This window comes from Bubalus bubalis, chromosome 16 (assembly GCF_019923935.1).
Source record: "Bubalus bubalis isolate 160015118507 breed Murrah chromosome 16, NDDB_SH_1, whole genome shotgun sequence".
In the NCBI taxonomy this organism is placed as follows: domain Eukaryota; kingdom Metazoa; phylum Chordata; class Mammalia; order Artiodactyla; family Bovidae; genus Bubalus; species Bubalus bubalis.
This window is the reverse complement of record NC_059172.1, coordinates 78055347-78070545: the sequence shown is the minus strand read 5'-3', so window position 1 is coordinate 78070545 and position 15199 is coordinate 78055347. Positions and strand designations below refer to the sequence as shown.

The 15199-nt window shown below is 40.7% G+C and overlaps 1 protein-coding gene and 1 long non-coding RNA gene across 7 annotated transcripts in view; one reads left to right on the top strand and one right to left on the bottom strand.

Moving 5' to 3' along the window:
- Positions 1 to 811, top strand: part of TRPC6 (transient receptor potential cation channel subfamily C member 6) — a 158307-nt gene extending 157496 nt beyond the window's left edge. For all 6 annotated transcript variants that reach the window (XM_044929797.2, XM_044929796.2, XM_044929795.2 and 3 more), the window contains one exon: positions 382 to 811. In XM_044929797.2, coding sequence (XP_044785732.2) covers positions 382 to 533 — 152 coding nt within the window. In that variant the 3' untranslated portion in view covers positions 534 to 811. The remainder of the gene's footprint in view (positions 1 to 381) is intronic.
- LOC102412447 overlaps positions 1 to 12579 on the bottom strand; it is a 37913-nt gene extending 25334 nt beyond the window's left edge. The window contains exons 1-2 of the long non-coding RNA XR_327021.4: positions 12439 to 12579; positions 12168 to 12252 (exon numbers count right to left, since the gene is read on the bottom strand). This is a non-coding gene — a long non-coding RNA (uncharacterized LOC102412447). The remainder of the gene's footprint in view (positions 1 to 12167; positions 12253 to 12438) is intronic.
- Between the last annotated feature and the right edge of the window lie 2620 nt (positions 12580 to 15199).

Below are 15199 nucleotides of genomic sequence, written 5' to 3'. Positions count from 1 at the left end.
GACAGAGAAGCCTTCACAGGGTTGCAAAGAGTTGGACACAGCTGAGTGACTAACGCTTTCACTTACACTTGAAGGGAGAAATAAGTGGGTGGTGAAAGTGAGGGTCCATTGCCCCCAAAATCCTGTAACATTTGTTGCCAATGTTTCAATTTCAATTATTTTAGGGGGACTTTCATTATAAGTTTTCTCTATAATCTTTTCATTACCCAAAATACTTAGCTGAGAAAATAGAAATCTGCCCCCATTAAGAGTGATTTCCTTTGAAAAGATTCAAAATACAGATGTGTGTGGAATTAAAACAGATTTTGATCTATACAGAATCACCAGTTTCTCTGCATTACATATTTACAATTGAATTCTTGTCACTCTTGTTTTTCAAAGGGGAACTGAAGGAAATTAAACAAGACATCTCAAGTCTCCGCTATGAACTCCTTGAAGAAAAAACTCAGAATTCAGAAGACCTGGCAGAACTTATTAGAAAACTTGGGGAGAAATTATCAATGGAGCCAAATCAAGAGGAAAGCAATAGATAATGCAGAGACTTTCTTAAAAATTCATATTTATTCGTCCACTTGAAGCCATATTATTTTCTGATTTATTTTTTTAAGTGCCACTGTGACCAGCTTTTGAAAAAGAAAAAGTTCAAAGATAACTTGGGTCATCCGATCATTTGGAATTCTACTATTTAATATTTATGGTGATTAAATTTCATTATTCAGGTTAAAGATTGCAGATTATGATGAAAATTACACCCAATTGTTTGGTGCTTTTCTTCATAAACTGCTTTCTTGGGTCTAACTATTTTTGATTATGTGAGTGCCATGTAGTGTCTGTCTGGGGATTGTTTCGGCTGGCAGGGCAAACACACTGCACTGTGTTATTTCCCCTGATGGTGACTTCAGGCATCTTCTTGCCTGTTCTGTGGACCCCCTGATGGTGACTTCCAGACTTGAATTTAGAGAAAAATAATCTCTTGCCATTTAGAGAATACTATTTAATCATCCAACCCTTCTTAGTCCCCACAAAATAGGACTGATATTGTCTGTGCAAAGTGGTGTTAAATCGCTCCTAAATTTTCTGATTCATCTCTTTGGATATGTTACCAGTGAAAAAGTGCTGCCTTCACTGAACCTTGGAAACAAAGTTCAGTGTGTGGTATGTGTGTGTGTGTGTGTTTGTGTGTGTGTGTGTATGTGCACACGTGCATATAAAGTACTTGTCCTGTTTTCTTTTGCAGCCAGTGTAGAGACTTAAAAGCTCTTTAAGTTGTACTTTTTATTGTGACTAAAAAGATGTTGGCCAAATAAGAACTTTTTATTGGAGAAGTATCAAAGCCACAGACAATTGTGGTTATTTGGTCAAATGACAGCACAATTTTGTACCATTTCCAAGGGTCTTTTATAGGTGATTTCCTACATTTGGCAACAGATGGAAAGGAAAAAAATGTGTAGACAGAACTTGCAAATACTTATCTGTTATTCTCAGTATAGTCTACCCTCCTCTCAAAATATATAAAACAAGAATTTGCATTCATGAGCATTTACCAAGAGGTTGCTATTATGTATTGATAATGTGAGGCAATATCTAAAAGAAAGAAATGAAGGTTCACACTTCAGCTACCCAGACTATCAATACTTAGATAATGCTGGGCATTGACTGGAAGTGCTGCTTTAAACTCAATAGAGAGAGGCTTCATATGCAAAATTTTATTTTAAAGATAAAATGGTCACAGAGAATCTGGTTAGCCCCAACTTTGATTTTGTTTACATCAAAAAACCTTTATGTAACCAGATCCGAAAATTTAGCTGAGATTTTATATTAGGTGATTTTTGTATTTATGGTTATCACTTAATTGAAAAGTTATTTAGTGATACAGAAAAGGTCTGTTTTCATATGTTCTATGACAATATTTGAATCAGAAATTGTAAAAATCAAACTCATACCAAATGCACTACCCATGAATTAAAATAACCTAAATGCAAAAACCTTGTGTGTTATGCCATGCAAGAGATTGGCCTCCATGCCAAGCAGCATTCTATGACAGCAGATGGGCTTGATTCTAGAAGATTCTACAGAAGATATTTAGATTCCTCAGCACTCCAGCCACCAGGAGCACCAGCAGCTCCGCGGTGGCCAGGCTTACCAGCTAACAGTTGGTGAGTTGGACTGACTTTTAAATTTGATTGACCTGACAAGATGTAAGTTTTAGGAAATGCAACAGGCATGATGGTGGGCCCCCTCAGTAAAAGGCAAAGTGCTACATGTTATTATTCAAATTATATGTCCTGAGATCAACATACTTCCTTCAAAGGGCAGCTGAATTGGCATCTCTTCTCATTTCCTTTTAATTGGAAGATGATAAGAGAAACCAAGCATATTTTAAGAAAGGGTTTAAGAATTCCAGCAAGAGCTTCTTAATTCAAGGCATACTGGCAAAGGATGGTCAAAGCACAATCATCCTGCAAACGTCTCAAGACCACTGGCTTTAAATCATGTATTCATGTTGAATCTGCTTAACCTTTTACGATTAGGGGATTAAGAAATTTAAATGTGTTTATCCAACTGTTCTTTCTCATACTTCTTCTCTGAGATTTGGAGCTTTCTGGACTTCGGGTCCCAGAAGGAGGACAGAACAGTGATGTCTGATACTCTGACCACACACCTCCTCCCTGAGGGCCAAGCCTGCCCACTCCTGGGCCTGTTTTACTCTGCTCTTCTTACTCTAAAATTGAGAAATAATACAAATTCAATGTGATTTTACTAGGTGTATAAAATTAATCACAAGAATCTGCTGTCTGCTTAAAACTTTGCCAGGGATTAAGAGATAGAAAATGCATCTGACCTCAAGGAGACTGCAACCAAGTAAAGAAATGGGACTTAATACAACTATAAGAAGTGCTTACTGAATATTCACCATCTGCTAAGTACTGTGATAAATGCTTTCTGTGCTCTGTGTAATTTAATATAACTTAACGCTTACAATGGGTTTTCCTGGTGGCTCAGTGGTAAAGAATCTGCCTGCCAAGCAGGAGATGAAGTTCAGTCCCTGGGTCAGGAAGATCCCCTGGACAAGGAAATGGCAACCCACTCTAGTATTCTTGCCTGGGAAATGCCACGGACAGAGGAGCCTGGCAGGTTATAGCCCATGGGGTCACCAAAGAGTCAGATATGACTAAACAACTAAACAACAGCAACCAATGCTTACAATTGCTGTATAAGGTAACTATTATTACTATCCTCATTTTAGAAATGAGAAAACAGAGGCTTTTAGTGGCTAAGTGACTTGCATACAGAGTAAGTATCGGAATCAGGACTAAAACCTAGGCCTGCTTCACAACAGAGGTCTCACACATAGCTGGGATCTTGACCAGCTAATCTGCAGTGTGATTGCCTCAGTGCAAAAGCTCATAGTTCAATCTGTAGGGGAAGAAAAATGACCTGTACCTGAAAATCCACAGTTCCACTGTATACCCAGTCCACAGGCACATAATCACATTAATCAAGGAAGGCTATGAGTAAAGAGAAGATCTGATTTCAAAAGGATTGTAGATACAAAAGAGAATAAGAGATGGAGATGTATATTAAGGGGAGGGGGGAGCATAGAGTGAGCAAGACCAAGAGTTGGACATGAGTCGGGGGCACAGAGGAAGAGAGAGTGAATTCAGTGGCTGTGACTCAGGCTGAGGAGAACAGATTGACTTTGGACAATCTATCCCACCCATCCAGCACTATTCCTGTATGAAAGAATCTTATCACTATATGAATAGTTAAAAAAGAAAAAAATATACTAAGATTTCAATTAAAATGGAGAGACTATGCATCAGTATTTGCCAACCAGGCAGCCTGACCTAAAAGTGCTCCAATAGAATCAGTCTGTACCAATATCCAGCTTCAGGCCAAGGAAGAGCTGTTTCTCCAAGTGCCACAGTCTAAGTATGACTTTCATCTGTTCCAACAAGCAGGTATGGCTTCCTTCTTCACCCTGAAACCATCCCTTGGGGTCACGTGCTAGGTGTTCCCACCGCTCTGCTGAATGGTGCCGGGTGGGAGGTTCTACTGTAGTTACAGCCCCTGCCCAACTAGAGGCTGCAGGTTAAATCACTAAAGAAGCAGAAAAAGATATGAATTCTTTTTTTTAGATCTGAATCTCATTTTCATATAATTAAAAAAAGCTTCTTTAGTAAGTACACATTGTTTAAAACTGTTTATTTAAGTACATTTTAGTGTTTTTTTTAATAGTTTAGCCTAATCTAAAAATGATATAGTATACATTAATATATCCTTTGAAAGTGAGATAAAGGAAATGAGTATATAATCTCTGTTTTACAAAATACTGGAACAAAAGTCCACTTCAATATAGGCAGACAATTTGAAGTACAGAACAATAAAATATTATAGAATAAAAAGGTAAATTTATTTCCTGGTTGAATTAGCAATAAGAAAAAATACCAAAAATGTCAGAACTAAAATGTTAACAATATCAAAAATTTGGTCTTAATCTGTTTTGATCATCTATCACTGTACAGAAGAAGTCATCTAGAGATTAGCTCAAAGTGGCAGAGTAGAAATTCTCCCCCTTATGAAAATACCAAAATCACAACTGACTGCTATACAAGCATCAACAAGAAAATGCTAGAACCCACCAAAAAGGATGTGAATTCTTGACCCAGACCTCTGTGTTGTACTTGGGAAACTTATCTGAGCAGCTTTCCAAGTGAGCAAGTTAATCACAGGTTGTGTAGGAGTATAGCTCAGCATCTTACCACTGACAGTCAACTTCAAAATTCAGCTACCATAGAAATCTGTTACCATAGAAAACATTGACTTTTCTGAGTATTTACTTTTATATGTGACTACCTAGGTTAGAGATACACCACAAACAAAAGATCCAGGTAATGAAGCCAAATTAATTGTATCATTAGAATGATTGCTCGAAGTTTCTTCTTTACTTTCTACTTACAGCAACGACTGTAAATATTTCTATGGACACTTTTAAAAACTTTCCCAGTATGAATTTGACAACACCTATTCTCAAATCACAGAAAGCTTTCATTTTGAAATCAATTTTTGATGAGACTTTTGTACAACTGAGTAAATAGCTAGAGATACTGACCAACTGTATGATAGGCTTTTTTTATATTAATGCCATTTGACTGACATATATCCAGTGTAGGTGGATCATGGGGACATTGATTCAAGTTTTTCAAACTCTTTGAAAATGACAAAGCAAGCAGCCAACTTATTCAATGATAAGGGGAATTATACCTACTAAAGAGATCATATTAGTCATAGTGCTAAAAAATAGTTTTTCAGATTCATAATAGTCATCATACTCCCTAAGTATCATGTTATTGAAGACAGTGAAGTAAAAACTAAGAGAAATATTGGTATGTACAGAATCTAAGAATGGTTTACTTTCTTCTTTTTCTAATGGCCACTCTGAAAGCCATAAGCTTCTGTCATTATCTACTGATAAACTATAGGAACAGTGTGTAAAAGGTAGACAAATAGGCATGCCCTCTAGTGAATGCATAGAACATTAATATTTTTTCCTAAATCATTAGAGGAAACCTTGATGATGACATTTAAGAAATGAGTTTTGAACGCGACTGCCCTGCCTTTTTGTCCTCATCATTGTCCATGAAAATAGACTTCTGAATCATTACAAGAACGGTCTCAGAATAAATTTACTAATTATCATGTCTGAGACTAAAAGTACTATGGCAACTCTCTGCTTCTGCCTTAACCTTTCCAGTATTTTGTGATTCAGTCGTCTGACATTTACCCTTCACTCTCCTTCAGGAAATGGACTATCCTTCAGAATAATTGGAAGAAGTAAAATTTCAGTGTTACATGATGCTTTAAAAAATGTTATCATGTTTTCATATTGCTGCTACTATTAATATGTAGAATAATATTATAGACACATATACATAGTTTGTCATTATATTTAGTCTGTAATCATATAATGCATGTAAAATATATGCCTGTTTTATATATATGTATATATAAATCAAAACAAAGACATTTTTCAAAATATGGTTATAATCCTAGAAAAAAACAATTATGCTTGGGCTTCCCTGGTGGTCCAGTGGTTAAGAATCTGCCTGCCAATGCAGGGGACATGGGTTCGATCCCTGCTCCTGGAAGATCCCACATGCTGCAGAGCAGCTAAGCCTGCTCGCTCTAGAGCCGATGTACAGCAACAAGAGAAGTCGCTGCAGTGAGAAGCCTGCACACTGCAGTGAAGTGGCCCTGCTGGCCACAACTAGAGAGAAGTCTGCACGCAGCAATGAAGACCCAGCACAGCCACAAAAAACAGATAATGCTTACAAATCTGCACTTTTTGATTGTTTCTTTCCTCATTTGTCCTTTTCTTTCATTTTCATTTCAATGATTTCAACTTTTCCCTCTAGTCTCTGTATCTACCTCCTCTACTGAGTTTCTTCACCCTAGTAGTTCAGAGTATACGTTCTAGAGCCAGAACATGTGGGTTTGAATCTGACCTATGACAATCATCAGCTGTGCATTTGTCATTAAGCTGTTTAACCACTCTGAATATACTAAATTCTACAGATGAAAAGAAGCTAACATCACCTTCTGCATAAAGTTACTGTGAGGATAAAATGAGTTATCTTAGACTCAAAAATAATTCTTGCCATGTATAAGTATTTGGTTAATGGTAGCAATTGTAGAGAAAGAATGTGGTTCTCGAATTCTACCCTGTCTTAAATCTCTCCCTCCTAAATCTCATAATATTGTATTAAATTTATGTTTCAACTCATGTTGCTCTGATTAGTTGGAAAATGTGTCTGGAGCACTGTGCTAAGAAGGGATCTGTTGAGATCAGTAAGAAAGAAATATACAGAGACTAGATGAGAAGTTGGCCCTCTGGCCCAACTTCAAGGAAGGTTTTCCTTCCTTGAAAAAAGAAATCATATTTGAATAATATTTAGAAAACTCTTAAGGCATATGTGTCACTTTTGCTTGTGATAATTTTGTATTGTTATAAAATATTATCACAAAATATTTTAGGGCAGGTACTCTTAGATCTCAATCAAAAAATTTTATTTAAAACCTATTATATTCATTGCAATGTGCTGGGTGCCATTGCCAATAGCAGTGATAGAAACAAAAAACAAGTAGTTTATGTAGAATCAATAATTTGATGGGGCCTACTTTAATTTATTCATCCTAGAGAGCTATACAACACTTGAGAAGAAATTCTTTACCATCTGCCAAGTAGAAAATGAAGCCTGGACTCATTTGTCAGTGTGCTTTGACCTGGGCTTTACATGGGCTACTTTTGTTCCAGGAACTTTTATGCATCTCCCTGCCTAGTACAGATACTGGGATGTTGTGAGTGTCAGCAATAGGTGGCTTATTCAGTCATTTCACTTAAAATTAAAACAATAATCAGGATTCATTTTTTACCCTCCAGGAGCCTTAGTCAGACACAGGAGTCAGACATGTCGCCTGTTCGATGCTGTGAAAGCCCCCAGGGGCGCATCAAGGTATTGGGAGTGAGGTGTGTTATTTCACGTCAATGAGACTTCTGGTTGGAAGTAACATATATTTCAAACAAGCCTGCCTGTAGGCTGACACATTGTTCTTTCCACATCCTGGAAATAGCAGTATTGGAAATACATCTGTGGTGGCTTGGCACGATGCTTGCTCTCATACAGGCTGTCTTAAATAACGTTTCCCAGAGCAGACTTGGAATGAAGCCATGCTCCCAGGCCCAGGACAAACTGATGAAGAGTTGGGAAAAGCAGGACAGGGAAGGAGAAATCCTCACAAATGTGTGATGCAGGCAAAATCCCACTAAGGCTTCATTTTCCACTTGGCAGATGGTAAAGAATTTCTTCTCAAGTGTTGCATGGCTCTCTAGGATGAATAAAGTAGGCCCCATCGAACTACTGATTCTACATAAACTACTTGTTTTCTGTTTCGAGTACTACTATTGGCAATGGCACCCAACACATTGCAATGAATATAATAGGTTTTAAACAAAATTTTTTTTGATTGAGATCTAATAGAGTACCTGCTCTAAAATATTTCATCAACCTGGAGGAAGTTCTGCCTCTGATCCATTGGTCTTCGTCTAGGAGCTGCCCCAAGAGGACGAAAACTCCCAGGCTCTTTGAGTAAGGCTTCAGTAGCCCAAAGCAGGCCTGCAGAGAGCATGTCAGGTACAGACACTTAGAAGCAAAAGCACACAGATGTCAGGGAGGGGCACACTGTAAAGGGGTCTGCTAGCATCTGGAGAAGCCCCAACAACACCCGCTCCACTCCCAATGTACAGTGGGCATGTGCCTTTTTTTTTTCTTTTCTAATTAATTATTTTGGGGCCATACTGGGTCTTAGTTGCTGTGTGGGTTTTTTTCTGGTTGCCACAAGTGGGGGCCCCTCTTTACTTGTGGTGGATGGTCTTCTCATTGTGGTGGTTTCTCTTATTGGGGAACACGGCTCCAGGGTGCTTGGGGGTACTCAGGCTTCAATAGTTGCAACACGGGCTCAGTAGTTGCGATGCCCAGGCTCAGCAGCTTTGAGTATTCTGAGCACAGGCTCAGTAGTTTTTGTGGTGCACGGGCTTAGTTGCTCCACGGCATGTGGGATAGTCCCATGTCTTCCCAGAGGTCAAACCCATGTCTCCTACACTGGCAAACGGATTCTTTGCCATTGAGTCAACAGCGAAGCCCCAAGAGATTCTTGAAACCAAGGAGATTCTGCGTTAGTCGCACTTAGGGTTAAACCAAGCGGTGTCTGTACGCATCAGAAACAGGGCTGTTTCCAGAGGCGGCTGCTTACTTCATTGAACTAGATAAGTGTTGAGAGTTACACACACATGCTGGACCGACATACCTCATGAGGCAGCTAGGCCCTTCAGATTACCCACCAGCTGGCATTCCTTTAAGTAGAGGTATAATACATTCCTTTGAAATGTAATTTTAATAAGGGTGATATATTAAGCAGTTATGAACATCAAACTGAAAGAATTTATGTAGACCTCTGGATAAAGAGGTCCTTTATAAAGAGGTCCTCATTCCTCATAAAGAAGAATGAGACCCAGAATTGGTAACTTTAGATGAAAGTGGGTTGAAGAAAAAAAATCTAGAATATGGGGCTGTTCAATTAGACCACTTTACAACCAATCATAGCAGTTGTCCTTAGCTAAAGCACAGCAGAAATGTAATAGAAGGCTGTGGAGAATGCAACAGCCCAGGACAGCCTTAATAAAATGCATCAAAGAGCATCAATGACTAATGATTCCCTTACATGTCCTACTTCACAATACTTACAACACTGTTGCCACCAAAATAGCATTTGCATGAACCCTCAAAAAACATATATTGCATCTGTGTGCTCAGGCATGTCTGACTGAGCATGGACTGTAGCCTGCCAGGCTCCTCTGTCCATGGGATTTTCCAGGCAAGAATACTGGAGTGATTGCCATTTCCTTCTCCAGAGGATCTTTTCAACCCAGGAATCAAACCCGTGTCTCTTGTAATTCCTGCTTTGGCAGGCAGATTCTTTACTACTATGGCACAGGATTTGTGTCACAGGTACTTATAGGGTTCCCAGCACATAGAAGGTGCTCAAAGTATATTTCCTGAATGAATATACATATTGGATGAATGTGTTTGGTGCCACTTGCTACTCCAGGAGGGCTTGCTAATCCCTAGAAGAAAAACAGAACAGGCCTTGGGCAGACAAAACTCCTGAGAGAAACCCTTTCAAGACTTGCTGTCCAAACACTTTGACAGGAGACCCCAGTGACCTCCTGCAGGCTCTGTCAGCATTGCGGTCTAGTGAGGGACATAGATTTTTAATGCTGCAGGGCTCTCTCTCTCTGGTCACCATAGAGGTGTACCCTAGACTGACAGAGTACACACAAGTCTGGCCTGACTTGGGCTCTTTTTTCCACTTTTTGAGAAATTTATTCTGGTCCCAACCTCCTGGGTATCACCTTTCATCTACATCAGAAGAGAGATTAGAGTTGAGAGGAGGTCTGCCCGGGTGACATAGTGCGATCAGAATTTCTAGGGAGAAAGGGGCAGCAGGAAGCTGCCTTTATCTCTGCTACTTTGGTTTCCTTTATCATCAGAGGAGGGAAGTAATCCTTGCTGTGCACTTGATATCCTGAGATTATAGTGAAGTGCAAAAAAAGAAAAAAAAAAAGTGATGTCTCTAAAATGTTTACAAATTGCCCCACAGAGCAAAGCAGCTGCCCTGAACACAAAGTCAGTGATGGAATTTCACCCCATAAGAGTTGTCATTTTCTTGGAATAATTGAGACTCTTCTACCAAAATCTCATTGTTTGTTAAGTACTGGGAAAAGAGCAAATATCAACCCAGTCTTTGGTTTCCTGAAAGGAGCTAATCGGTGGGTCCACTTTGGCTTCTACCATTCAGAATTCCTTTCATTCTCTTTTTTTTTTAAAATTGAGGTGTAATTGACATAATACATTATGTTAGTTTCAGACATATAACATGATGATTTGTTTATATTGTGAAATAAGTACCACAGTAATTCTAGTTAACATCCATCACCACAAATAGTTATAATTTTTTTTTTCTCGTGACAAGAACTTTCAAGATCTACTCTCTTAGCAACTTTCAAATATACAATACAGTACTATTAACTATAATTACTGTGTTGTACATGACATCCAACTTGGGCTTTTTTTGTTCCCATTATGCCTGGCTGCTGACCAAACCACAAGGTATTCTATCCCAGATCTGGGAGGTCACACTGACACAGTTCAGGCAGGCTGGCGACAGGACCTGCGAGGAACCAGGCAGGCTGGCCCCACCCTGCTGATGCCAATGTGTGGCAATGTGGTTCAGAGAGATGCACATAGCTTTTGAGACAGACCTTGAAGGACACTTGCCTCCCACCTGCTGACGCTGCCTTGAACTTAGACAAATGTGGAACATTTCCGAGGGGCTTATTTTCCTCAGTTGCTTAAAAATGCCTTCCTCATGACTTCCTCATAAGGATTAAATAAGAACATGTACAAGAAGCACTGTTTCTCTAAGGACAGTACAACTGAACATCTTTGTCAGACATTGGGTGATACAATCCTCAGACATCTTTTACCTTCTGTCCTCCCCAGATACCCAATTCACTCTTTAAAACTGAAGTAGACTGATTTACAATGGTGTGTTAGTTTCAGGTGTACAGCAAAATGATTCAGTTATATGTACATATATATCTATTTTTCAGAGTATTTCCCTTATAGGTCATTACAAAATATTGAGTATATTTCCTTGTGGTAATCTATTTCATATATAGTAGTGTGTATATATTAAACCCAAACTCCTAATTTATTGCTTCCCACTTCCCCTTTGAAAAGTGTTTTTCATGTCAGTGGGTCAGTTTCTGTTTTGTAAATAAGTTCATTTGTATCAGTTTTTTAGATTCCACATATAAATAATGTACAATATTTGTCTTTCTCTGACTTCACTTAGATGATAATCTCTAGGTTCTTCTATGTTGCTACAAATGACATTATTTCATTCTTTTTTATAACAGTAATATTCCATTGTATTATAAATATACCACATCTTCTTCATCTGTTTCATCTGTTGATGGTCATTTAGGTTCCCCAACTCACTTTTGAGATAAAATAATCCCAGGACACACCTCAGGATATGTATCTGGATCAATAAAGACCTGGTTGAGGCGTTCACTGACCTTTGCCAGGTGTTTGGGGGAGGGGAGTCATCCAGAGAAATATCAAGGCCCACACACCCCGTTTTGTCTGTAGGCCTTGGTATCCTAAGTTTCACCTCCAAACTTCACACATAATTTGCCTTCAATGTAGGGTTGCTCTTTCTGATGGGGACAGCTTCATCCTGGGCTTTGTTTTCTGGTACCCCCAGGGTGCGGATGGCAGGGGCTTAGTTATTGGCACCCTCAGTCTTATATCCGTTCCTCAAAGTTACCACTCCACAGACTGAAGGACTCTACTGCTGAGTCCTAAATACACCGGCTCTCCGAAAGCCCACGGGATCAGAAACTCCTTGACAACCCTGTGTGAGGCCCTCGTGCTCAGGCCTCCTGTCTCCTGGAGTTCCCGTGCCCTACCTGAGGCACCGTGCTGAGAACAGAGAGTTCGACACTTAATTTGCTGTAGAATAAACACGCTTTGCGCACTCACCTATAGGAGGCACTGCCCTGGGGGCCGAAGGGCGCGCGGAACCTCTGACTCCTCTTGGAACCCGTCTTCAGGAAGGGGAAGTAGCCTAGAAGTACAATAACTAAGTGAAGCGCGCAGGGTGTTAAAAGGGGACGTGTGCTATGAAGAAAACTGAGGCGGTGAGGGAGCTGCAATTTTAAGCAGGGTGGAAAAGGCCTCGTGAGAGAAGACCGAACGGAGGTGAGGGAGGGAGTTTCGCACGTACGTGAGGAGAACGGTCTCATGGGCCCACCTGAGAACAGAGACACTGGGGCGGGAAAGAGTCTGCTGTATCTGAGGAACAAAGAGGAAAGGAAAAGGGTTGGAGCAGAGACGCGAACGGAAGAGCTAGAGACGAGAGCTCGGACTGGAAATGCGTGCCGGCCAGGTGGGCGGAGCTTTGACGTCACAGACGGCCAGGCTTTTACTCTGAGTTTCCTCAGGAGCCTTGGTGGGATCTTCAAGTCAGTGAGAGCAACATTCTTCTCCAGCTACCTGCCTGGGGCCTGTTTCAGACCCTCATTTCTAGAAATGGGTGGAGGTGTTTTAGTCGCTAAGTCGTGTCTCACTCGTGACCTCATGGACTGTAGCTTGCCCGGTTCCTCTGTCCATGGGATTTCTAGGTGAGAACACTGGAGGGGGTTGCTGTTCCCTTCTCCAGGGGATCTTCCTGACCCAGGGAGCAAACCCGCATCTCCTACATCGCCAGCGAAGAATTTTTTTTACCGCTAAACTTCCAGGGAAACCCCTTCTAGAAGCTGAGCCGTTTTTCTTCCTCTCATGCCACCGTCATCCCTGAATGGCACTTTGGTGAGATGTCAGGAGCATCAGAACTGGCTGGGTCAGAGTCTGCGTGGTGATGCTCTCCGCACACCTTTGCTCTTGGCATACCTGCAAGAACTGGGTCAGTCACAGCCCTGTTTATACTCTCTCTGATCACAGCTTATACGTGCAAGCTTCAAGCTGAGTCTTTCTCTCTTTTCCCCTTTCTTTCCCTGTAACTTCCTTAACATGGACTACGTTGCCCCTAGCATGCCAGGAAACTGGCACCAGTCTCAGGGCTTTCTGAATATCTACTAGAAGTTAGTGACAGATACCAAGCTGCCTGGTGATTAATGGGAAGATTCTGTGCCCACTTCTCTGCCCATTTCTATCAAGAAATGACAATAAATGTATCAGAATGCTTGCCCCAAGAATTACAGGTCAAGAGGGGAGCTGATGAAGGAAGGAAGAACTTGCCATCATTTTCTTCACAAAACTGACTGACTTGAGCCAGTATTTCAGGATGAGCAAGATGTACTTGGTAACTCAGGGCTGGTGTGAGCCATATATTGGGGTCACCCTACAGCATCACTCCCTAGTAGAGAAGGGTCAATACTGTGGTTCTTCATTTGGCAGATTCAGCTTGAGTACCAGTGTGCCTTCCAGCCTCTGGAGCAGCGTGCTGGTAGCCCAACGCTAGCTCCATGGCTTTTCCAAGGTCACTGGTGGTCTCTAATAACCCTGCTCATAACCTTTAAGAAGGTGCCCTGAAGACTGTGTAAAGAGGGAATGCCATGAAGGCCTTGACTTGTACAAGGGCCACACACAAATTTCTCCATCACATTTTCTTCACTAACAATGCATGGGACTCTGCTGTGACATTTGAGTTTTGCACGTAGATGCGTTCAACTATAAAATAAATCACTTCTAAAACTATACAGATTCTTAAATGATAACATTTTTATTTTATAGTTTTAAGTTTTCATCATTCAAAGATCCTTATTACTTGTAGAACATTTAGTAATCATCATCAGCCACAGTTGTCACCTATAAATCACTCATCAAGGCCAGATTTGTGCTAGGTCTCTACCTCTGTGGTCTCATGTACTGTCCAGATACCCTGTGAAGTAGGTATTACTGTTTTAGCAGAAATGAGAACATTCAAGCTCACTCAGATCACATAATTTGGGCTTCTCTGGTGGCTCAGTGGTAAAAGAATTCATGTGCCAATACAGGAGATATGGGTTCAATCCTTGAGCTGGGAAGATCCCACATGCCCCAGAGCAACTAAGTCCAGGTGCCCTAACGATTGAGCCTGTTCTCCAGAGCCCAGGAGCTGCAGATACTGAAGCCCACCTACCCTAGAGCCCATACTTCACAAGAGAAGCCCCCGCAATGAGAAGCCTGTGCACTGCCACTAGAGAAAAGCCCACACAGCAACAAAGACCCAGAACAGACAAAAATAAATAAATAGAACTATAGATCACACAATTTTCCGCAAACCCTGCAGCATTAACTGTGCCTCATATTACTGTGGTAGAATCAGGACTTAAATACAGGTCTGTTTGAAAACGACAGTGCTGTAGAGGCAGTTCAGGTGTTGGAATTAAAATGCCTGTGATTCACAGTGGTGGTCTCTGTGGACAGATGGATAGAGGGCGGCTTGCATGTGTTTAATGGCATTGAGCAGAGAGTGTTACAGTATTGCACAAATGGAAGGATGCGTCTCAGCTCCCACTACAGTGTCCATCCCACACACTCTCACAGCCCATGGAGAACACTGGTCCTGAGCTGGGTGTGACGGCAGAGGTCTGCAGAGCCCCTGGTGGCAGGGACAGCTCCCACTCTGCACCACTGGGTCCTGAGATCACAAATATGAAATATTTACTTAAGTTGGTCCCAAAGGGCCCAAGAAGCTAACATACAAAGAATGGTTTTGCTGCTTATGCCATTAGAATTCTCTTCCATTTCTTTGTCATATGGGGTAAAACAAACCTCAGCTGCACAGTAGGAATGAATTGGCGCTCGAAATCTGCAACTGATAAAAGAAATACATAGGAGGTTCTGATAAGTATGCAGAGTAAGTTTGGTTTAATTCTCCTCACAAAGCATTTAACTCAATATGATATAAAGGTAACTAAAATATTTGTTCATAATCACTGTGCCCCTCTGCTCATTTTTGTTGGGATCCCATTTCCCATTTGACAGTTAAAGTCAACTTTCTAATACTCAGAGTAAGAAAATGTCAATGA